This window comes from Cyprinodon tularosa, unplaced genomic scaffold (assembly GCF_016077235.1).
Source record: "Cyprinodon tularosa strain WSP-4 unplaced genomic scaffold, ASM1607723v1 ctg112, whole genome shotgun sequence".
NCBI lineage: Eukaryota > Metazoa > Chordata > Actinopteri > Cyprinodontiformes > Cyprinodontidae > Cyprinodon > Cyprinodon tularosa.
In genome coordinates, this window is record NW_024037916.1 from 860980 (window position 1) to 885955 (window position 24976).

Consider the following 24976-nt stretch of genomic DNA (forward strand, 5'->3'; position numbering starts at 1 on the left):
GGTACTCGGCAGGGCTGTCCCCTTAGTCCTTTGCTTTTTGTCTTGGCTATTGAACCGCTAGCCATAGCTATAAGGAATAATCATTCAATTCAGGGCATTATAAGATGCGGCACTGAACATAAATTAGCTCTCTATGCTGACGATCTGTTGCTTTTTGTGTCTAGGGCCGAGACAACTATTCCCATTATTCTGGAGCTTCTCGAAGGGTTTGGGAAAATTTCGGGGTACAAATTAAACTTACATAAAAGCGAACTATTGCCGTTGAATTTGTGTACCTCGGCCCTGGATAATATTACTATACCTTTTAAGGTTGCTACAGATAGTCTTGTTTATCTTGGGGTTACCGTGACAAGAAAGTTTGGTGATCTTTTTAAAAATAACTTTGACAAATTACATGTAAAGGTCCAACAGGATATGTCTAAATGGTCACTTCTTCCTCTTTCTTTAATTGGTAGAGTAAATGTTGTTAAGATGTCGGTGTTACCCAAATATTTGTACTTATTCCAAAGCCTTCCAGTATTTCTCTCTAACTCTTTTTTCAAAAAACTCGACTCGGTTATCTCCTCATTTATTTGGAATAGCAAAAAACCACGCTTGCGTAAAGAACATCTACAGAAATCTAAACAGGATGGCGGCTTAGCTCTCCCCAATTTTCGATATTATTACTGGGCAGCCAATCTTCATAGTTTGTCTTTCTGGGTGTATAGGCATCCTGATAATAATGGTCCATCATGGGTGGAGGTGGAGAGACTTACATCCGGTTTACTGTCTCTACCAGCTATAGTTGGTGCATCAACTTCACATCTTAAAGAGTTATCTATTGATAATCCTGTTGTACGCGAGTCAGTTAAAATTTATTCCCAATTTCGAAAACATTTTGGCCTCCATGATTTGAGTTTGTTTAGCCCAGTAGCATCTAATAATTTTTTTCCTCCCTCAATGCTTGACGCCACGTTTAAAAAGTGGTCTGGAGTGGGGTTGAAGACTTTCAACGACCTTTTTATTGATAATAAATTTGCATCTTACCAACAGCTTTCCGTTAAATATAACTTCCATTCATCCAATTTTTTTAGATATTTGCAAGTAAGACACTTTATTTCAGGCTCAATCTCCCGGTTTCCAGATAAACCTCCCTTAAATCTAGTCGATGAACTAATGCTTTTTAATCCAACCAAAAAGAAAGCAATTTCCTCAATATTGCACCTTATATGCCACCTGGAGACTTTGTCATCGTTATCTATTAAAGGGGCTTGGGAGCAGGATCTCCAGGTGAATTTCAGTGAAGCAGAGTGGGCTGATGTTTTAAGGAAAATTCACACATCCTCAATGTGCGCAAGACACTCTCTCATTCAGTTTAAAATAGTACATCGTACACATCTCCATAAATATAAACTGGCTAAGATGTATCCTCACATTGACCCGACATGTGATCGATGTAAATCAGCAGAGGCCACTTTAATCCATATGATCTGGTTCTGTCCCAAGATACAGCAATATTGGGAAGGTATTAGGGAGGCACTTTCTAGTGTACTTGGAGTCAGTATAGCCATGAATCCACTTATGCTGCTTTTTGGGGTTACGACTGAAGGGTTTGGTTTGCCTGCTGGTGGTCGGGAACTCATCGCCTTCTCCACCTTGCTAGCACGCCGTTTGATCCTTCTCAAGTGGAAGGATGCTGCCCCACCCACAGTATCGCATTGGATCAAAGATGTGCTGTTCCACCTTAAGTTGGAGAAAATTCGCTTCGTTTTGAGGGGCTCTGAAAAGAAATTTTATCAAGTCTGGAGACCTTTCTTAACCTTTTTCAGCCAACCATCTACAGTATTACAAGATTGAATCTGTATGGTATTCTGGTTATTATTTTTCAATTATCTGTCTACTACCTCCTTTTTGACGGTCTATGCTGTGTGTTGTTATGTTTTTGTTGATTTTGTAAACGACAGTGGGGGGGGGGTGGGAGGGATTGTTTATATTTTTACTACCTGTTTTTTTTTTTATTCCTTTCTGTAATTCCTTTCATATTCTTATACTATGTGAATTGAATAAATATATTAAACACTAAAAAATGGTTTACAGTAAAGTTCTGAATAAACTGAGCTTCAGCAGCATGCCACTTTATCGGGTCACTACCATGCCTTGCTGCTGTCATTTAAAGTTAGATATTAATTTGTTGCAGCTATCACCCAGCTGCATTGATGCAAAAATATAATTTTTAATCAGGGTGACTGTGAAAACATTTACAGTTACCAGGAATATTCTGTTCAGTTTTTTTTAGCATGTGTAAAATCCATGTTTTGTGGTGTTTCCACAGAAAATACAGATATCTTCTTGGAGCTCTAACTCTGAACTCTTATCTACCAGCATCTGTTGTGCAGTACGTTTTGTGCGACTCAGCATTGAAAACAGTGGTGAAATATTTTCAAGTAAACCATAAAAACACAGTTACTTTCAGGGGTAATTTCTTCAGAGGCCAATTGCTCATTGACAGACAACTTTAAGGAGGCAATACATAGCGGCGCCAGGTTACATTTTGACAAACAAAATCTCACTTCATCTTTTTATTCAGCTTTTGTCTTTGTCGTTTTTCTGCCGGAGCATCTCTTAAAACAGAGGCTGCATATCTTGATGAGGATGACAATGAAGAGCAAGGCTACAGTTAGGAGGAAGCTTAGGACGTCCAGGCTGTGGTACTGGTACCAGGTGAGCTCGTGGGCCTGGACCCGCAGATGCTTGGCTCCTTTGTTTCTCATGGTGTATTCGATCCAGAAAACGGCTTCATCCCGAGGACTCATGGGTCTGTCATGATGAATCCTGGATAGGTGCATTGCATTTTCCTTGTAGCTGATATAGAATGGAAAGAAAACACCACTTTTTAGTACTTCACTTAAGCTAGGCACAGCACTGTGTGAACAATCACCTTTTTCTATGTGCTGCTTTTGATTATTGTGCATGTTTCTGGCCAAAAAGCAACATTTCTGTACTGAATATAGTTTAGTATAGTAGTTAGTTTTGGGTGCTCTGAAGAAACTCGGTGTGTTTTTGATACAAGTTGTTTTTATCTCATAAAATGCATGAGATTATGGAGAATCCTCTTCATCAGACACTTTTTGTAGTTTGGGCTTCTAATGATACATTATTATACCTCTACAGGAGATCATTTCTGGCTACAGACATCAGAATCTTCAACAGCTCATTGAAGAAACCCCCCAAAAAGAGTTAATAGATCAGGGTTAAGAAAAAAAAAGATTTTTTTTGGATTGGATTAATCGTCTGCAAAACTATGTTTCAGATTTTCATTATTTGGAATTTTTATCCAGCCATCACAGTTTCTCAAGGCGCTTCAAGATGTCCGAATAAGAAGAAACAAGGCTTCTCAAGACATTTGTGCACATCAAGACGTCTTAGGACATTTTGAGACAAAAATATGAAGACATGCATTATTAGTAATCCTCAAAACCAAAAGGAAATTGGGGGCTACTTTTTCTTTTGGCGTTCAGAAATTGTTCATTTTTACTTTTTTCACCATAAAAAAAACTTTCCAAACTATATTGTCACTAAAACTTTAAACTAAGTTGGTACTCTGTAAAATAACTTACGATTTGTCATTGATGACGGTGTTGATAGCATCTCTGAGGGCCTCAGTTGTCATGAAGTTGAAGTCCACATTAACTGCAGCTCCTTTAGCCGCCATGTGCACCATGTTGTCTGGCTGATCAGCAAACGTTGGGATGCCCACCATGGGAATACCATGGTAGATGGCCTCAAAAACTCCATTTGCACCACCGTGAGTGATGAAAGCTCTTGTTTTTGGATGACCTGATAGGAACAATCAGGTGTGTTGTTTACTTTATCAAAACATGGAGCGAGGTCCAGGGTTTTGTTGTCACAGGTGTATTATAAATACTACACAGCAACTTCTACGGTTATTGAAACTCCAGATAAAATGTTTTAAGGTGATGCGGTGACACCACATAAATCATATATTGTTGAAGTTTTCTGAAAGTTTAAATTCAAGTATAAGGGATTTTTCCAACTGTTCCTGACACAAGAAAGTACTTTTGGCAAGAAGTTGATTTCTGTTCTCTTTGGCCTATTTCCCATTTTGAAGAGTAAATAAGAGCAACGTCAAACCCTATTTATGCCCCAGTAAATCAATTAAACATGGATAGCTATTTAAATATCTATAAAACTCTGTCCACTGTCAATAAAGTCTTATATATACTTAAAACATGCTTTACGTACACTTGTTCCATAGGAATTGTGTTAAACGAATTTCACCTTCTATTTATTTATCCCTTGATATAAGAACATTTTCCAAACTCTTTAAAACTAGACTAAAAGTTGGGTTATATTTGTTCAGTGATTAAGCTACTTCAATAAAAGATAACTTAAACTAAATGCTTTCTCGCAAATATTTAATAGGGGTTACAATAATTGTGCGGTGTACTATAAATAAAATAAAATAAATAAAGTAGTCTTTTAAATGGAGAGAATGCACAGTACTTACATGATGAATGAAAAATTAGTGAAGTAGCTGCAAAGGGTTGTGGTCAGAAAAGTCAATATCCTATTAATTCCCTTTTACAAATTGATGTATGAGTGCTGATTTACTTGCTTATAAAAGCATTATTTCAGGCCTCAGAGCTGCAAGGCTACAAGGTGTCTAAAAGGCACTTTGGAGTAGTTTATCCAATTGGAGAGAGTTGGGGATAAAAATAATCCTCCTCATAACAAGCTAAACTTTTTTTCAGGGTTTCTTTATTACATTACATTTTACTTGTAATTGTTTTGTATTAATTGTGTTCTCACAACTTCCACAGGGTTTAAATTAGTGAGATGGACTTTTGTCTAACCATAACAGGGCAGGACATTGAGCTAATAGGGCTGCTATGATTGTCTTGTTCTATCTTTGCAAAGAAAGATAATAACATGCAGAGTGATATAATAACAATCTATCTCCTTCTGGAATGCAGATGAATATTTTTACCACAACAGGGTCCAGATTAAAGAAATAATTTGTTGAAAAGGCACATTTTTGAAAAAAATTTGCACATGCTTTTGGGTAACCAAGTTACTTTTATTCTATACAGGAAAAAAAATTTGTTTGGGCCAAAGTGCAGGAAAAGCTACAGCTACAGTAAGCAACACGTAAAAATGTATCTGTTATGGTATGATCATTGAGAACACCAACATGGCAATACAAAGAAGTAATTTGATGCTATATTTGTAGAGAGAGCAACATTTCAGGCACCATCCATCCAAATCTTGCTGGATAGAATTATAACTTTGACAGGTTAGAATCAAGTGTCAGTGTTTGTTAACCCGACCCCTGTTACTAGCTCCTAATGTTAGTGAGAGAAATCTTTAAAAATCCTATTTCATTTCTTCAAGAGCCAAGTTTTTATGGAGGGAAAATGTAACAAGATCTGATATCACTCTAATAATGGAGTTGCTTTTTTTTAACCTTTGCTTCAAGCCATTGTGAAATTTGGTGTTGTACTTTGCTTACCAAGCAGGTCGTTTTGGGGTATCCAATCATAAAGTTTAGTGTTAGAGCCCAGAGTGTCAGGTTTTTTTCCACTATATCTCCAAAGCACCTGCAGACAGAGTAAGTAAGCAAAACTAAACATGTTATTGCGTAAACTGTATGGGAGCTGTGATCTGCTGACATTTGGAGATCTTTCCTACCTTTTGTGGAATTTGTGAGAGAGCTGAGGCTATCGTGTTGGCTTTCTCTGTGGTGAGGTTCCTGACCATAGATCCCAAAGAAAAGACCACGATCCCAGCATCTCCAGAGCTTTGGACAAATCTTTTAATTTTCTGTAAAACAGTAGTATTTTCATTTTAATTTGACCCTTTAACTTTCATTAAGGGACTATGCTAATTGAGTCAGACTATTAGATTAGGGTTCATGTGATTCATGGTTTCAATTCTAGAATTGCACTGCTTAAGGTCGCTGCACATTGGAGTAGTTCTGCTAACTTGACTCTGATATACTTTTTCAAGAGAACTTGAATCCTTCAATTTTTGGATAAGAGTTTCTTTTTCTGATTATTTGCGCCTCTGTTGATCAATGCTGTGAAACTGGAAGGATTTTATTTATATGTTTGTCCTTTTTGGACACTTTATATAATACATATAAATACAACCTAGAAAGTAGATTTATTTTTATTTTTTTTGGAGGCAGCTTTTTAACATCTCTAAAGCTGAAATAATACTTCAACTACTTATGCAAGTACCAGCCGAACTGAAAAGGGTCACCAGGGCTGCAGGAGCAAGGAGACGAGTGAGGAAGAATACATTTAAACCTTTCACCAATCATCATGGGCAATGTGAGGTCTTTAGGTAACAATTTAAAAGAACTCCAAGCCCTAGCAAGGAGCCAGACAGAATACCGGCAATGCAGCATTATGTGTTTTACTGAAATGTGGCTGCAGGATCACATCTCTGATTTAAGCCTCTCTCTGCCAGGTATTCTGACCATACGAGCAGTTAAAAAGAACTGTTAGAAGATGGTGACAGGAAGCTTTAGTAGCCCTGCAAGGTTATTTTGAGCCTACAGATTGTGATGCACTGTGTCAGCCACATGGAGAGGACATCAATGCAATGACTGTGTGACTGACTACATAAACTTCTGTGCAGATAACCCCAACCCTACCAGAACAGTGAAATACTTCTCAAATAATAAACCACGAATCACAAGTGACTGAAACAAACTCAACAAGATGGTGCTGTTCCCACCACCTTTCACCTGTCTATTTCTAGAAGTCAAATAAAGAGGCAACTAGAGAGACTGAATCATAATAAGTCACCAAGTCCTGATGGTGTCAGCCCCAGAGTCCTGAAAGCCTGTTCAGAGCAGCTCTGTGGGATTCTACAGCCCATTTTCACCCTTAGTTTGACCCAGGAGACATTTCCAGGGATGTGGAACACCTCCTGCCTTGTCCCAGTACCAAAGAAGTCTCAGCCAACAGTCCTCTGTGACTATAGACCCGTCGCCCTGAAATCCCCCATCATGAAGGTCCTAGAGAGACTTCTGTTAGTTCACCTCAGCAAGCGAACAACCAGCTATCAGGACCCCCTGCAGTTTGCTTATCACCTCTGTGTTGGAGTTGATGATGCCATCATACACCTGCTTCAACAAACCCACTGTTATTTAGACAAGGCAGATTACACTGTGAGGTATGTCTCATTGTATACTACATTTGTAATATACATTTACATACTACATTTGTTCTACATCATGTAAACCACAAATGCAGAAAATTTCAGACCTCTAGCTGGAAAACTTCCAGAGCTGTGGGGCTTTGAACCTTTGGTGTCACCAGTGTCTCCAAACCTCTCCAAATGTGCCAGATTCTGCCAAATGCTTTTACTCAACTATTTGACCCATGTTATAATACTGAAGCATTTTTATGGTCACAAAACATTTATAAAAACAAGTTTTTTCTACTTTTTTTCAGTGCATATAACAAAATGTAACATCTATATGAACCTAAAAAATAAAAAATATCTATAAAAAAATATTGAAACTACTGCTTTTCAAGCTAAAATAAGCCCTAGTGCCTTTTTGAGTTTTTTTTGTTTTTTCTTTTGGCCTTGTAATAAAACAAAATCACTGTCCAAACTTCAAAAATATCGGAGCGTTGTTAGTAACCAGCTTCGAACTGTGCACACTGATCCAGTCACAGCAATGTATTTCACTCTTACGCAAGCCGGTAACACGTCTCTGCTTTATGCAACCCAGCCATGTCTACGCTGGTTTGAAATAGTGTTGCACCAATACCGATACCAGTATCGGGCGGGGCCCTGATCCAGCACTAAAATGGTGGTATAGGTATCGGGACGGACCAACAAAAAGGACACCGATACCATTTTGAGAGCCAAAAGTTATATTTGGGTAACAATTGTCACCCATTCCAGGGAGCCAATAAAAAGCTCTGGATTCACTTTGTATTAGTATTTTTTCTGCTTCACAAAGGTAGGCAGCAGCCTGACAAAGCCATGATGGCAATTATTTTACATCCAAGTAGTATGCAGTTCTTCATGTACACACACACACACACACATCAATTTCAAACAGATGGAATCAGTATCAGCAAATACTGCACAGTCAGGTATCGGGTATCAGTATCGGGGCCAAAAAATGGCATTGGCGCAACACTAGTCTGAAACCTTATTTCATTGGCCACAAAGTCAAACAGCCCACATTGTCTTAACCAATAACAGCAGGACTCTATGATGGGTTATATCGCTCTACTCTGGGCGTCATTGGCTGACAGGCAAGGAGAGCTTGAGAGACTTCATTGGCTATCCCTGACTTAAATTGAGTCATATAAAGATGCAGACAGTTTTGTCTTGTAGGTAAGAGGACGATGTAAAGAAACATGCCAAACATTACAGACAAATGTTTGAGGAAGGAAGTCTTGCTAGAAATATGCTAAGCATTAGTTATGACCGGCTAACTTTTCTGATGTCAAAAAACAGACATTATGTGGCAATTTTCTCATAATGAAATATTTTATTATGAATATTCTGGATTACTTTTATTCTTTAGACCCTTATGGACAAATTGAGTACAAACAATTGAAGACTGGGTTTAGAAAACACCTTCTGGGCGCATTTAAAGGTATGTTGTTGTGGCATCTTTGTAATGCTTACATTTTGACATGCTGCTGTACCTGTGTTTATTGTGGTTTGGTGCTCGCTGTTAACCTGACAACAGCCAGATGCATGTCTAGCTCCACCTAGCTCCACTCACATACATCTGGGACACCGCCATAGGAATTGCCTTTACTGAAGGCTGGGCCTTATCAAAACTCCTTGCATATGATTGGATAAGCCACTTGTCTGTCATCTTTATCGACGTGCTATTTCAACCACTCACACCGAAGCTAACCCGTGACGCTGTGAGAAGAGCCTTCAAAGCCGTTCTCTGATGTTCTTTTAATGAAACAATATTATAATATATAAACAAGATTGGACAACACAGAAGAAATAGCAGCATCAATGCTAACGCTTGCTTCCTCGATGCGAGCCGCCATTGTTGTTGGATTCTCACGCTCGCTTCTCCACTACGTCACATCCAGGAAACACCCGCCCTGCGTCCTGATTGGCCAGAGCATAAATTTGGTTGGGGAAATCACTTTCAATGAGCGGTGTCCCAGATGTAAGTGAGTGGAGCTAGGCGGAGCTAGACATGCATCTGGCTGTTGTCAGGTTAGCTCGCTGTGTCCATAAAATGAACTTGGCGGTTAAATTGTGGAGAATCTAAGTTTTCCAATGATGTCTAACATATCTAGATTGGTAAAAATGTACCATTGTAATTTTCATGCATTCTGAGTTATTAGTTGTAAACGCTATAAAAACGGTCGCCGGTGCCGGGTGGGTTTTGAGAGGATAAATACTGTAGCTTAGTACTCACTTGGACAACTAACTAAACTTGATACATAAATGTGTAGTCATCTACAAGAAGGGAGAGAGGAGATTGTACTTCCTAAGGAAGCTTAGGTCCTTTGGTGTTTGCAACAAGATGTTACATATCTTCTATTAGTCTGTTGTAGAGAGTGTGATCTCTTCTTCCATGCTTTGCTGGGGTAAAAGTATTAAAGCTAATGACTTGTTTTAAAAAGGCCAGCTCTCTTCTAGAAACTCCTCTAGAACCTCTAGAGATTATATCACAAAGAAGAATTCTTCAAAAACTGAAGCAAATTATGGACAACAGTGAGCATCCTCTTCAGAAGATATTTAAAGAACAACAGTGTCTTCAGTAAGAGGCTTCTCCAGATCCGGTGCAACACAGACCACTACAGAAGATCCTTCCTGTCTACAGCTATAAACATCTACAACACCTGTTTAAGAAATAATGTGTGAGTTATTGAAACATGTAATGTCCGTTTGGGATTAGTAAAGTATTTTTGAAGTTAATTTAATTGAATTATTAGGGGTGAAAGTGTAAATTATAATACTACCTCTGGTAAAGGTTTAGCCGGTCTGCAGTGGATCCCTCCAACAAATTTGAAGTTGGGAAGGAATGGGCGAGGAAAATCAAAATCCCAGTAGGTTCTTAGCAACCAAATATCTGCATTACCCATCATCTTACAGGCGCTGGTGGGTGTTCCTGTTGATTGAAGCAGCACAGGAGTACAAAACAAACATTATAAAACATATTTTCATGTATGTTTTAATCTGCATGTCTTTCTAGTCTCTGTTTTCTTTTTTTTTGTAGCTTTCTCACCTCTGATATCAGAGTAATATTTGTCAACCTCTTTCCACATAACTTGTTCCAGCACAAAGTCATTGAAAGCATAGAAAAGGGCGTTCCACAGTCTCTCTGAGAAGTCCATCTTGTCTGTGAGTTTGCTCATAGCACCAGGGACAAAGGAAGGTGGAGCAGGTAGCTGACCACACATCCTTTCCCAGTTATTGACCATTGAGAATCGCAATGAGTAGACGATGGGGATGCCCAACATGTCTGCTGTCAGGTCACTGCCGGCATAGATTGGATCAGCAAACAGCAGGTTGTACTTTGCTTCCCTCAGCTTCTTCATGATGCGTTCTGATTTCACTACCCCATCCAAAAACTTCAAAGTTGTCTGCATGTTTTGCTTCATTAAATCTATAAATTTCATGTAAATCTGAACAGGGTTTATGAAGTCCATTTCATACATGTTGAAATGTAGGAACTCCTCAACAAACCTTTCTAAAAAATCCTGTGTGACTGAAACATTAAAAGGCTCATACTGGAAGCGAGAGGGTTCACTGCTGTTCATGAATAATGATGTGCTCGGGATCAAAACGGTCACCTGGTGTCCTCTGTCGACCAGGGTCTCCAGTACAGGCTTCATGTTTAGCCAGTGGCTGGCCTCTGTGTACCACACCAAAATCTTTCCTCCATTTGAGCTCCTTGTTCCACAAAGTAGTAGCAGAATGCAGACAGAGAGACGCAGCTCCATGGTGGCTGTGGATCTGCAGGAAAACAAGCTGTGGTCTTTTAAACAGGTGCTCTGCACACAGATACTTATTAACTAAATGAACTCTGACATGTTCCTCTTTGTACTGAATGACACGATAACAGGCTTACCCCAGGAAAACTGTGAGAGAGGTAAAGGGTTATGGCTGAAAAAGTGCAAAAAGATAAGTGATTTAAAAATCAGAATTGCAACTGGTGGAGGCAAGGGCATGATTACCTTGGTAATTGGAAACAGCTGTTACGTATGTTTCAGTTTTTACAGTAATCTTTTAGCCACCTTTCTTTCTTTTTTTTTACATCAAGACTTTGAAGGTTAACAATCACTCCTCAGCTTTCTACTGTTAAAATAAACACATTTTACAATTGTTCATTTTTATGATTATTTTCAATTATATTTTACTAATTTGCTCTTGATTTATTTGGTAAAAAAGTATGAATGTTTTTTTTTTTTTTTTTTACATATCCATTAAATCAAATCAAATTCAACCAAATTAAATCAAAATCAAATTATCTGGGGTTTTTCCATGCTATTTCCTTAGATAATCACAATTGTTTCGCTGTACAAAGAATAATTATAAGTATCCCATGGATAAAATGGACTCTCTGAGGACAGTAGACATGTCTGATGATTTCAGATCATAGGTTTCAGATAATAGCTGGGTCAGAGGGGTCTGGTTTGTGAATTTGCAGAGAAAAGACATGCATGAGCAGACATTACTTACAGGAACTTCAAAGAAGACTTTTAAAGGCCATGGTGCAGCCCACAGGAAGTTGGCCATTTTGAATCAAAGCCACCATTTTGTCCTGTTTACTCGTGTCCTATCTGAGGAAACTCCTCCGACAGCTTGTGAATTACAGACTTTTAAATAATTCAGCATATACTTAAGGAATTGGGGATCAAAGTTTTTGAAAGGATTTTTCCTTCATCAAAGCATGTAGGTGTGATCAAGGGTCAAAATTCGCTTCCTGTCATAGAAATCATTGTGTTATAACTAGAGGTGTAAATCACACCCATCATGGCGATTCGATTCAGTATCGATTTCCTGACCCAATGATTCAATTAATTGATACTTTTTTTTTTTTTTTTTTACCTTACAGGCTACACAAAGTTTCAAATTTGAAATAAATCAATGGAAGCTGTAATCTGGTCTGTCAGGTCTAAAAGAACCAATCAGCAAACATTCCTCTTTGAATTGAAGTTATATTGTGTTTAATAAATAAAATAAAAAAATCTGAAATGGTTATATATGTTTTAGAATCCCAAACTCTAAAACCCCTCAACAAAATTCAGTGCCGCTAGTTACCTTTGGAAGTGACAGAATTGATATATTGTCAGTGGGTGTATATCTTTGTGTAAACCCAGCTGCTCTGTGAATACCACCTAAAAAGGTGGGGGGTTTCAGTGGTGACATACCAGACAAAGAGCAGAAAAGTCTTAGGGATAACTACAAAAACAAGGCCAGTGACATTGGATGGTACAGGGGAGCCAGGTGTCATGACCTGGTCTGTTTGCTCCTCCTTAATTGATAATCTTTCACCTGCCGTTTTCCCTCCCTGCCTCAATTATAATGTATTCCTCTCACCTTTTTCCTCTGAGTTATATTCAGTTAAGCCTGAGCATTCAGTGCCAGATCATTACTTGTCTTTCTGTTAGTCTGTCTGTTCAGTTTTTTTTTTACCTTGGTTCATGTCCTGGATCCTGGCAGCCAGTTTGTGTTTATCTTGTCTCCTGATCGTCCACTGTTCCTCCCCGCGGAGTCCTCTAGGTTCGGCTTCCAGCATGACCTCTGGGACTGCAGCACTTGGGGACATTCTTGGACTGAGACTGTTAAACCAGGTAAGTGGCCAACTCAGATAATCATCTTCTGTCAGATGATCGTGGTCACTTACCTGTGTTTCTCCTGCAGAATGGCTGAGATTGGGCGGTGCCCGCCCCCCTCCTGCAGTGTCCGCGAGCCATATTGTAGCTCCACTTTAGTTTTTGTTTTGTTAATAAATATTTTGAACTTACCTACTGACTGTCTTTCATTGAATACTGGGTCCATCTGTCCGTGATTCATGACAGAATGATCTGGCCAAAAAAGGACCCATCAGGGGACAGTCAGTAGGATAAGGTGTTTTTTTCTTTATGAGTTTAATTTTCGGCCCGGTTCTGACATGCGGGAGGTTCTACTTGTTCGTCTGTGTTTTGGGTCTGTGCCTCCCAATGTCAGAAGCCCGTGTTCTGTTTGAGTTTTTTTCTTTTTGATCTGTGTCCGGTGTTGAGCCCCCCACCCTCCCTGCTTGGTTTACTTTTTTCGTAGTGTTTGGTTCTGGTTTGGGCGTCTGGAATCCACCCTTGAAGGGGGGGGCTCTGTCATGATCTGGCCTGTTTGCTCCTCCTTAATTGATAATCTTTCACCTGCCGTTTTCCCTCCCTGCCTCAATTATAATTTATTCATCTCACCTGTTTCCTCTGGGTTATATTAAGTTCAGCCTGAGCATTCAGTGCCAGATCATTACTTGTCTTTCTGTTAGTCTGTCTGTTCAGTTTTTTTTTACCTTGGTTCATGTCCTGGATCCTGGCAGCCAGTGGAAAGAGGGTTTTTGTGTCTGTCTCGTCTCCTGATCGTCCACTGTTCCTCCCCCATGGATTCCTCTGGGTTTTTGGCTCTATATGTGGGGAGGTTCAGCTTTTATCTCAGTAAGCCTGGCTCCAGGGAGGAGACCAGTTTAAAGTCCTTGCATCAAGTTCTGGTTCCACGCCCTGTCTCAGCAACCCTCTTCCACTGAGCCTGCTCATCTGCACCTGATCCTGTCTGCTCCTGTGCGTGACCACCTGGTCACGCTTTCGGACCCTGTCAGACTCTGAACCCTCCTGGAAGCCTGTGGATGCCTGGAAGTCTGGATCCTGCCACCTGTTTCTGTTCGTGCCTGATCTGGATCCCTGACCAGGATCGGCTTCCAGCATGACCTCTGGGACTGCAGCACTTGGGGACATTCTTGGACTGAGACTGTTAAACCAGGTAAGTGGCCAACTCAGATAATCATCTTCTGTCAGATGATTGTGGTCACTTAAGAGTTTGAGGTGAAGATTCTCATCCAGATCATAGTCATTCCAAAAAAGGAAAAACATGTTAAAAAAGAAACCACTGGACTTTGTTTTCCAAGTGTAAAGACGTTTTGCTTTCTATCCAGGAAGCTTTCTCTCCTCTTCTCAAAATGTCTAGATTACCACTGAGTTGCAGGCTTTTATAGATTAGCCTAAGAAAGCCTTGTTATGGCTTATAAAACAAATTGAACTGAAAATACAGGTCCAACCCCTAGTAATGGGGAGTTATTGAGGTTATTGTTGGCCTGAAATACCCAATACTGGCCGATGTCTCTGAAAAAGATGTTGTTAGGGTCATTGTTGGCCTGGCTGACCAGTTGAGATGTTTTGGTAACCAAAACAATAAGCCATAACAAGGCTTTGTTCACCACTCTATAAAACTCACGCTAATCCAGACATTTTCCATTGAGAAAGTTTCCTTAATGGAAAGCGAAACGTCTTCAAACTTGGAAAACAAAGTTCAGTGGTTTAATTTTTAAGTTTTTTAACTTTCTGGGAATTCAAAGTTTGAGATACTGTAAAGTTGACCAAAGTTTCTTTACTACTCTGTGGTTAATCATGAACAACCAAGAAAAAGTATACATGTGGTATCATCCATCCATCCAGTTTATGTCACGCTTATCCCAAGCGGGGTCGCTAGGGGTGCTGGCGGGGTACACCCTGGACAACTATCCAGTTCATCACAGGGCAACACAGAGACAAACAACACTCACACCTAAGGAGAATTTAGAGAAGCCAATTAACCTAACAGTCATGTTTTTAGACTGTGGGAGGAAGCCGGAGTACCCGGAGAGAAACCACACATGCACAGGGGAACATGCAAACTCCATGCAGAAAGACCCCAGGCCTTGAATCGAACTGGAACCTTCTTGCTTCAAGTCAGCAATGCTACCCACTGCCGCACATAGCAGCCCACATGTGGTACCATGAAATAAATTATAACTGAGATCTGCTGACATTTGGAGATCTGTCTGACCTTTTGTGGAATGAGGGGATCACGTTCATAGGTGGATTAATGACCGGGCCTACCGGGCCCAGGCCCAGGGGGCCAGAGGCCCCAAGGGGCCAGGCCAACTTGGCCCCGCGGCCGCGACCCAAGCAAAACTACTTTTGCAAAAATAATAATCTTAGGCCCCAAGGGGCCAGGCCAACTTGGCCCCGCGGCCACGATCCATAGAGGGTAAGAGGCCCCAAGGGGCCATGATCCATAGAGGGTAAGAGGCCCCAAGGGGCCAGGTCAACTCGGCCCCGCGGCCACGACCCACAGAGGGCCTGAGGTCCTAAGGGGTCAGGCCAACTTGGCCCCGCGGCCATGATCCATAGAGGGTAAGAGGCCCCAAGGGGTCAGGCCAACATGGCCCCGCGGCCATGATCCATAGACGGTCAGAGGCCCCAAGGGGCCAGGTCAACTTGGCCCCGCGGCCACGACCCACAGAGGGCCTGAGGTCCTAAGGGTTCAGGCCAACTTGGCCCCGCAGCCATGATCCATAGAGGGTAAGAGGCCCCAAGGGGTCAGGCCAACATGGCCCCGCGGCCATGATCCATAGACGGTCAGAGGCCCCAAGGGGCCAGGCCAACTTGGCCCCGCGGCCACGATCCATAGACGGTCAGAGGCCCCAAGGGGCCAAGCCAACTTGGCCCCACGGCCACGATCCATAGAGGGTCAGAGGCCCCAGGGGGCCAGGTCAACTTGGCCCCGCGGCCACGACCCACAGAAGGCCAGAGGCCCCAAAGGGCCAGGCCAACTTGGCCCCGCGGCCGCAAGCCACAGAAGGCCAGAGGCCCCAATGGGCCAGGTCAACTTGGCCCCGCGGCCACGACCCACAGAGGGCCTGAGGTCCTAAGGGGTCAGGCCAACTTGGCCCCGTGGCCATGATCCATAGAGTGTAAGAGGCCCCAAGGGGTCAGGCCAACATGGCCCCGCGGCCATGATCCATAGACGGTCAGAGGCCCCAAGGGGCCAGGCCAACTTGGCCCCGCGGCCACGATCCATAGAGGGTCAGAGGCCCAAGGGGGCCAGGTCAACTTGGCCCCGCGGCCACGACCCACAGAAGGCCAGAGGCCCCAAAGGGCCAGGCCAACTTGGCCCCGCGGCCACGATCCATAGAGGGTAAGAGGCCCCAAGGGGCAAAGTCAACTTGGCCCCGCGGCCGTGACCCACAGAGGCCCCAAGGGGCCAGGCAAAATTGGCCCCGCGGCCATGATCCACAGAGGGCCAGAGGCTCTCAATCATTATTATCAAAGCTAATTCTCAAATTGGATGGATCACACAACCTCACTCACATATTCTTTATCAATTATTAAAGGTTGTTTCTGAATTTTGATCACAGAACTTAATGCAAATATTCTTGATTGATTGACAAAGCTCATTCTCAAATTTTGATTACACAACCTTACTCTGACAAATTATCATTATCAAAAAGCTCTATCTCGAATTTGGATCACAGAATCTCACTCAAGTATTCTTAGCTGTGCCCCTCCCCCATCGAGTCTTTCATAAACCGGTCTGTTCTTTTAGAATCTCCTCATTTGGTATTTTGAACTCGTGAGACTGCTCAAAATTTGGTTTCCTTTCCCTCAGTTCAGACTCAGAGATAATTTGAAATCATTCAACAAGAAGTTTAACGCGCGCACACACACACACACATGCACTTGAGTTGAGCATTACTTGGAAATTCTTATATTTTCCATTTTGCTGTTACTATCAGAATCTTCCCATTTTGTCCTTTTCTTTCGAAAAAGTTTACAGTCTGACATTTGTCACTGCTGTCAGTTAATAACTTTTTGGTCTTTGACCCATTTTGTAATTTTCTCGATTCGATCGTCACTGACCACTCTCTCCTGTCTGGCAGACATCGTTGCTGCCATCATAGCTAGCAAGCTGCCTGCAGATAGCAACATTTTGGTGCACAAAGTTGTACAATTATTATCTTTTCAAAATATTTGTTTCACTGTCAGTGTGATTGACCGACTTTGCCGCTAGATTTCGTGTCTTTTGGCCATACCTGGCTAGCGACTAAAAACATCATTTAGCGACTTTTTGGTTGTGAAGATAAGTGGTAAAAGCAGATCTGCCTGTTGGTCTTCCCACATTTTGCCATTTGGTACTTTGCACTCTTGTTGGTCACTCCAAGGCATTTGTCCCTGCCTTCAGCTAGTCACTTGGCTCTTTTGGAATATATTTCACTGTAATTGGCTCTCTCTCTCTTTCTCGTCAGTACAAATCAGTCTGTTCCCTTGCCATTTAGACATTTTCTTGATTCGATCATCACTGACCACTCTGCTCTCCTGCTGTCTATCAGACGAATCAGTTGATTCTCTGCTCTCAATTGTCTATGCTAGTAAGCTGTTATTCTCTGCTTTGGAGTGTTGATGCTGGGTTGCTAGTTTTCTAAATCACCTCACACACTTGAAGGAAGCAGCACCGATCATAAACACACAAACAAACTCACACACACACACACACACACACACACACACATAGTTGGTTTATCTGTTGTGATAGGCAAAGAGCCAATGTGCAAAGAAAGAAGGGAAATATGGATCATAAACGTTTAAGTGGAGGAGCTAGAAAAAAAATTCAGCAAGAAAAGAAAAAAAAGGAATCAGTTTTACTTGAGAGTGTTCCAAATATCTCCAGCTTCTTCAGTACAAAGACATCTGCTGAAAGCAATTCTATAAATGCTACTGCAAATTCAGCTAAGGTTAGCAATGCACCTGAGCTAGCATGTAGCTCCCAAGATCCTGAGACCACTACAAGTGTAGACACTGAACCAAATGCTTCTGATGCTTATGATTCAACCAATTCAGCAGTAGCCAGTTGCTCGGATGAATGTGAGGTCACTGCACCTCTGGACAGCATAGAAAATGAGCTGAATCTTTCTTCAACACCATCTACAGTGACAACTCTACCTAGTGATCCCGCTAAATGGGCTGAGACCCTCACTGAGTCAATGAAGGAAGTTCTTATTCAAAGAGGTGCAAAATCATTTCACAACCGTCACAGCCATTATCCAGCTTCTGTGAGGAACAGTGGGCTAGGAGGCAAAACCCGATGCCAAAACAATGAACATTTTACTTCACACTTGCCCAATGGACAACGAGTACAAAGAGAGTGGCTGATGTACTCTCCCTCTACTGGTAATGTTTACTGCTTTGCGTGCAAACTGTTTTCCCCAAAAACGCATTCTTTTGTGACAGGCTATTGTGATTGGAAACACTCAGAAAGATTTGGTGAACATGAGCGAAGTGCTGAGCACATAACCTGCATGCAAGCAGTCTTGAACCGCGCCAAAGGTGCCACAGTTGATGCAGACCTGTTCAAACAGTTTCAGGCAGAGAGCAGCTATTGGAGGCAGGTGTTACAAAGAGTTGTTGCAGTCATTAAATTCCTTGCAGAAAGGGGCCTTGCATTTAGGGGTAAAAATGAATCGTTAGGGTCTCCTCTCAATGGGAACTACCTTGGTATTCTGGAGGTCCTGGCTGAATTTGATCCCTTTCTAAAGGATCACATCAGAAAGTTTGGGCAGATGGGTCGAGGTAATACCTCATATCTGTCCTCCACCATTTGTGAGGAATTAATTGAATTGATGGGTGCAAAAACCAAACAGGCTATAGCAGATGAACTGCAAGCATGCAAATACTACTCTATCATTGTGGATTCAACCCCAGATTTATCTCATGTGGACCAATTGACATTCATATTCCGTTTTGTTAGCAAAGAGGGCAGTGTTGTTGAACGCTTTGTGGGTTTTGAGCCCATTACTAGCCATACAGGTGAAAGTTTGGCTAACTGTGTCATGTCTGTGTTGGAAAATCTAGGGTTAGAGCTGTCAAATTGCAGGGGGCAGGCTTATGATAATGCCAGCAACATGTCAGGGAGGTATAATGGGTTGCAGGCTCACTTAAAGAAAAGCAACCCATTAATACACTATATTCCATGTGCAGCTCACTCTTTGAATTTGGTGGGAGTCAACAGCATTGACAGATGTGGAAATGAAGTCTCTAAGTATTTTGACTTGATTCAGTCTATTTACAACTTCACAACTGCATCCACACACCGATGGGACAGGGTATTTGGCAATTCCAACATAGATCTCACACTTAAAGCTTTATCCAACACGCGTTGGACTTGCCGTGCAGAATCTACCAAAGCACTGTGGCAGAACTACAGTAAAATAAAAGCAGCACTACAGGTTATTTCCACTGATGACACAGAGAAACGAGACACACGAACTGAAGCTGACAGTCTAGTGCGGAAGCTGGATTCACTTGAGATGGCCTTCATGGCAGGCTTTTGGGACACTGTTCTGTCCAGATTTCAGGCCACAAGTCTGCAACTTCAAAAAGCAGACATGGACCTTGGTACAGCAGTTAGATTGCTGGAATCTCTGCGCACCTTTGTTCTCTCCCAAAGAGATCTATTTGATCATTTTGAGCAGAAAGCCTTAAACATGTTGGGTGGCACCCCATCTTACAGGGCTGAACGGACGAGGAAACGTAAAAAGTTTGCTGATGAATCAGCATCCCCAGATGTTGTGCTTGAGGGAAGGCAACTGTTTCAAATAGAGACATTTGTTGCCTCTATTGATCAACTGAGTTCAAGCCTTAATCACCGTCTGGAGGCCTACAAACATCTGAACAATTTGTTCAGTGTCCTTTTCTCTTTGGATACAGAGTCCAATGCTTCAGTCCTTCACAAGGCCAAGATTGTCACTGAATCATACCCATCTGACCTCAATGAAAGTCTTGGACAGGAGCTTATACAGTTCAAATCTTTTATACAGCTCAACAACACTGATGAGGAGAGGACCCCTTCAGGACTGCTCAAAACAATAATACATTTTGGACTACAGCCTACGTTTCCTAATACATACATTGCGCTACAGATTTTTCTCACTCTACCGGTCAGTAACTGTGAGGGAGAACGCTCATTCTCTCTTTTGTCAAGAGTAAAAAATGAGCTGCGCACAAGAATGACTCAGAAAAGATTAAATGCGTTATCTCTAATGGCAATTGAGAGTGAGCTGACAAGAGAGTTGGACTTCAATGATGTGGTGGATGATTTTGCAAAATTGAAAGCACGAAAGAAACCCCTTGCTTAAAGGTGCACTGTGTAAGATTTTTAGGTTATTTCCAGAATTCACCCATTCACTAATGTTAGGCTACCTGTTTTCATGAATACTTACCACCACCATAAAATTCTAAGTATCCATTATGACTTGGAGAATTGCACTTTCGCCATTTCTGGGAAGTGTCACCTGGATTGTGAAGATAGGATTGACTTTAGGCAGAAGCTTGGTGCTTTCTCTGGCAAACTTAACCTCAAGCTTCATTCTCTGCAGCTTTGCATTCTTGTGCAGACTTTCATCCACAAGGAACTTTTCAACTTCCCCACTATCGTGAAGGGGCCATCAAAAGATTTCAGTGTGCCCAGCATGTCTAGTCTCTTACTCTCCTTTCTTTGAGCCATCTCTTGTTTCTCATCTGCCCTACTCTTGAATTTTGCCTTCATGAATTTACTCCAGTTGAGTTCAACCTCCCTTTTTGCTTGTGCTGCTGCCTTGAAACCTCTGAAGCTCCAGGCACTTCTGTAAAATTATTGACCTATTGACTGCGTTCAGTGTGCCAACCTTCTTCAGTTTGTAGTCCACCTTGCCACATTGTCTCTCCATCCCAATGTTGTGCACAGGGGTGCCATCAATGTTACTAGCCTGTTCACTGACAGGGTCCATTGGGAAGGTCTCCTCATCCATCCTCTGCCTGGCCAGGACAGTCTTCAGATGGGGCAGCATGAGATCTGTCAGCTGCTTCACTTCATCCAAGTATTCGGCAGCCACGTCTGACACTGAGTTCAGGACATGTCCAGTGCCTGTCCAGCCACTATAGCATTCTTGGAAATGGGCTATTATGACCTGCATGCAGCCCTTGTACCATGAACTGGCCTACACCTTTCTTTGTGGTGCTCTCCGATGCATGTTATCATTTTACCTTTCTCCTTCTCCTCAAGCTTAACCACAAATAGATACAGACTTTGAGCCTCAATTTGCTGCACAGCTGCCGTTATGCCAAAGTGTTTTCCTAAGATATTATTTTATTTTTAATTATAGAAGGGAGGAAAAGGGGGCAAAAATCATGTCCGATTTAGTTTTTTGGGTGGGGTGGGGGGTTTATTTCATGATAGCTACCAACTTCCAATACCTAATATCTCTCAAATGACCCAATGCACCATCACTGAAGTGGGCATAATCATTTTCCAAAATGTTTATTTTTAGGACATTTATCCCCTCCCCCTGTGTCTGTGTGAACCCTGTGCTTGTCAGTGTCTGTGTGGTATACCTAATAGTGTGTGTGCAGTATGTGCACTCTTCTGTACAGGACAGTGTGCATGTCTGTTCACAGTATACAGTATTTCTTGCATAGTGCGTGCTTGTGTGTGCGCCCGCACGCGCGGGGGGTTGAGGGGCCAAGACCATGTCAGGCCCAGGGGGCCAAAATTTCTTAATCCGCCCCTGATCACGTTAGCTTTTTCTGTGGTGAGGTTCCTGAGTACAGATCCCAAAGAGAAGACCATGATCCCAGCATTTCCAGAAATTTGGACAAATCTTTCAATTTTCTGTAAAATAACAATATTTTCACTTTCATTAGACAACTGTTAGTGAAACTGTGTTGGTAGAATCCATTGTTTAAATAAGAGTATATGTGGTTTGGTAGGAATGTTTAAAGATGTGAATTATAAACCCTACCTCTGGTAAAGGTGTAGCCGGTCTGCAGTGGATCTATCCAACAAATTTAAACTTGGGAAGGAATGGGCAAGAAAAATTAAAATCCCAGTAGGTTCTTAGCAACCAAATATTCGCATTACCCATCATCTTACAGGCACTGGTGGGTGTTCCTGTTAGATTTGAGCAGCACAGGGGTACAAAACAAACAATATAAAACATATTTTCATGTATATTATCATCTGCATGTCTTTGTGGTCTCTGATATCAGAGGTGAGAAACGTACAAAAAAAATCAGATTAATATTTGTCAACCTCTTTCCACATAACTTCTTCCAGCACAAAGTCATTCAAAGAAGAGGATGTTCCACAGTCTCTCTGAGAAGTCCATCTTGTCTGTGCGTTTGCTCATAGAACCAGGGACAAAGGAAGGTGGAGCAGGTAGCTGACCACACATCCTTTCCCTGTTATTGAGAATAACAATGAATAGACGATGGGGATACCCAACATGTCTGCAGTCAGGTCACTGCCGGCATAGATTGGATCAGCAAACAGCACGTCATACTTTGCTTCCATTAGCTCTTTCATGATGCGTTCAGGTTTTTACCACCCTATCCGAAAACTTTAAAGATATCTGCATGTCAGACGTCATTAGATTAATTAATATAATGTAAATCTGAACAGTATTCATGGAATCCATTTCATACATATTAAAATATAGGATCTTCACAACGAACTTTTCATAAGCATCTTTTAAGAGGGACACGTTAAAAGGTTCATAATGGAAGCGAGAGGGTTCGCTGCTGTTCAGGAATAATGATGTGCTCGGGATCAAAATGGTCATCTGGTGTCCTCTGTCGACCAGGGTCTCCAGTACAGGCTTCATGTTTAGCCAGTGGCTGGCCTCTGTGTACCACACCAAAATCTTTCCTCTGTTTGAGCTCCTTCTTCCACCAAGTAGTAGCAGAATGCATACAGAGAGACTCAGCTCCATGTTGGCTGTGGGTCTACAGAAAAACAAGCTGTGGTCTTTTAAACAGGTGCTCTGCACAGATACTTATTAACTAAATGAACTCTGACATGTTCCTCTTTGTACTGAATGACACGATAACAGGCTTACCCCAGGAATACTGTGAAAGGTAAAGGGTTATGGCTGCAAAGGCTGATTTTCATTTCTGATAAAATTGCTGATTCATAATTTGTTGCTTAGGAATGAACAATAAAAAACATGTCTTAAAAACATGTAATATTTTGAAGACCGAAGTAAATTTTTATTTATCTCATTCTGTTATCTCTTGATAAAAGCCAGTGCTGCTAGTTGCCTTTAGAAGACACATAATTGTTTTTCCTAGAAGAAACCCAGATATTCTGTGAAGGCCTCAGAGGTCTCAATGGAATAACATTTCTAACATACGTAGACAATGATGACTGTATCATTCTATAAATATCCCTCTTTAATGAGGGAGTTTGGACAGTATTGAAGGGAAGATGAAGCCTATTACTTATAGGAAAATGTTAAGAGAAAAACATACGAAAGGCTGGTCAATACCTCACCCCAAAGGTTAGCTTTCCAACAGGAAGAAAACCCTTAATGCACTGTTAATATGAAGTTGTTTAGATCACATCTATGAGTAATAACTGTCATGATCTGACCTGTTAACTGGCCTTAATTGTCATTTACTTGCTTTATTCTGCCCAGCTCCTAATTGTCACTCATTTCATCCACCTGCTGGTTCTGCTTTATATTTGTCCAGCTACCGGGGCCAGATCATTGTTTGAATTCTGTTTGCGTCCTGTCCGTTTGTCAGTTTCGTTCGTTAGATTTATTTCCAAGGTTCATATCCCTGCTCCAGTAAGGAGATTATTCTCAAGCCTTTGTCTCCAGGCGAGTTTATTCCCTACCTGGGGGTGAGAGCTTTTCAGCGTTTCCTAGTGTTTCTGATTTCCTGATTCTGTTCCCTCTTAACCACTGGTTCTGTCTGCCCTCGTCCGATCTGTTTGCCTGAAACTCCTTTGGACTGCTGGATTCTGTCTTCATCTGTGCATTTCTGTCTGAGCTGGTTGCTCAACGCACGGGACTCTAAACCTCCTCCTGGAACCTGGTCTGTCCGCTCCTTTGCGGGTCAGAACCACTGACCGGGCTGAGGACTCGTGGATTCCAGAACTGTTCCTGTCTAATCTGAATCCCTGACCTTGATTGGATCCCTGCCTGCTGACTGGGGTTGCTGTATCGGGGACACTTTGGACGGCTCAGAGCCGCATCCCGTTGGCAATGCATCCATTGCTGATCCTGATCCTGCCTATGATTGAGAGGATGGACTGAACTGTTAAACCAGGTAAGTGACTCACTTGGATAATCATATTCGGTCAGATACATTAATTGTGGTCATGTACCTCTGTTTCTCCCTCCAGAGTATCAGTGATTCGGCGGTGCCCCGCCCCCTTTCTGCAGCCATTGCGGTCCGCAGTCCCACAGCTCTGGGCTTCTGTTCTGTTTGAGTCTGTTTTGTTTTAATAAATATTTGAACGTTCCTATTGACTGTCTCACATTGAATGCTGGTTCCATCTGTCCCGTTTTATGACAATAATGGCCTGATCAGAGCAAAGAGCTGTCATGATGGGTTTAAAGTGCCTAACCCACATGCAGAGATCACTCAAAAGGCAGAGAAAAAGTTCAAAGATTTATTTACAATGAAGCACAATATATAATGAACTGGGCCTTGGTAGGTTGACTGGTCACGCAGGGGTTTACCACTGTTCTGAAGTTGAGCGGAGCGGCAGAGGGGGGTGACCTTGAGGGTCCAGAGGCTAGTCGGTAGGCAGAGGGCTGAGGGCGGAGGCTTACTGAGTGCAGGCAGACGGATTCCAGACTGAGTTCCAGGCAGATACAACCCTCCAGGGTTTCACTGAGAGCAGACAGGCGGACTCCAAAAAGAGTCTTCTCTTCAGGATTTCAGATTGTCAGGCAGGAATATCTGTGAGACAGAAAAAGACTGGATCAGACTGGTTCTCAAAATCTTGGGTACAGATAAGCTGGCTGGCTCAGGCTTGCTAACCATTACTGGCAAACACTCCATCTCCGCCTCCTTAAGAAGGAGCCTCCTGATGAGGAGATTGAAAACAGGTGTTGCAGTCACCTCATGCCCCCAGGAGATCTCGTGCACCCTCTGGTGGAGAAAGTGGACAAAACCTC

The 24976-nt window shown here is 42.0% G+C and overlaps 1 protein-coding gene and 1 pseudogene across 1 annotated transcript; both read right to left on the reverse strand.

Moving 5' to 3' along the window:
* Positions 1-2274: 2274 nt before the first annotated feature.
* On the reverse strand, positions 2275-11751 carry LOC119793368 (UDP-glucuronosyltransferase 2C1-like). Its single transcript, XM_038300526.1, has 7 exons — positions 11695-11751; positions 10238-11027; positions 9972-10120; positions 5689-5820; positions 5510-5597; positions 3597-3816; positions 2275-2841 (listed from the first exon to the last, which is right to left on the reverse strand). The coding sequence occupies exons 1-7, from the start codon at positions 11749-11751 to the stop codon at positions 2559-2561; spliced, it is 1719 nt and encodes a 572-aa protein (XP_038156454.1). The 3' UTR covers positions 2275-2558.
* A 3115-nt stretch (positions 11752-14866) lies between these two features.
* Positions 14867-22928, reverse strand: LOC119793012 (annotated as a pseudogene).
* Positions 22929-24976: the final 2048 nt, after the last annotated feature.

Excerpts from the sequence above, each read along its gene's own strand:
- LOC119793368 (XM_038300526.1), bottom strand. The coding sequence starts at position 11,751 with ATGGCCAACTTCCTGTGGGCTGCACCATGGCCTTTAAAAGTCTTCTTT. Across the intron at positions 11,028-11,694 it reads AAGTCTTCTTTGAAGTTCCT|TTAATAAGTATCTGTGTGCA; the intron begins GTAAGTAATGTC and ends GAGTTCATTTAG. Across the intron at positions 2,842-3,596 it reads ACCGTCATCAATGACAAATC|CTACAAGGAAAATGCAATGC; the intron begins GTAAGTTATTTT and ends ATTCTATATCAG.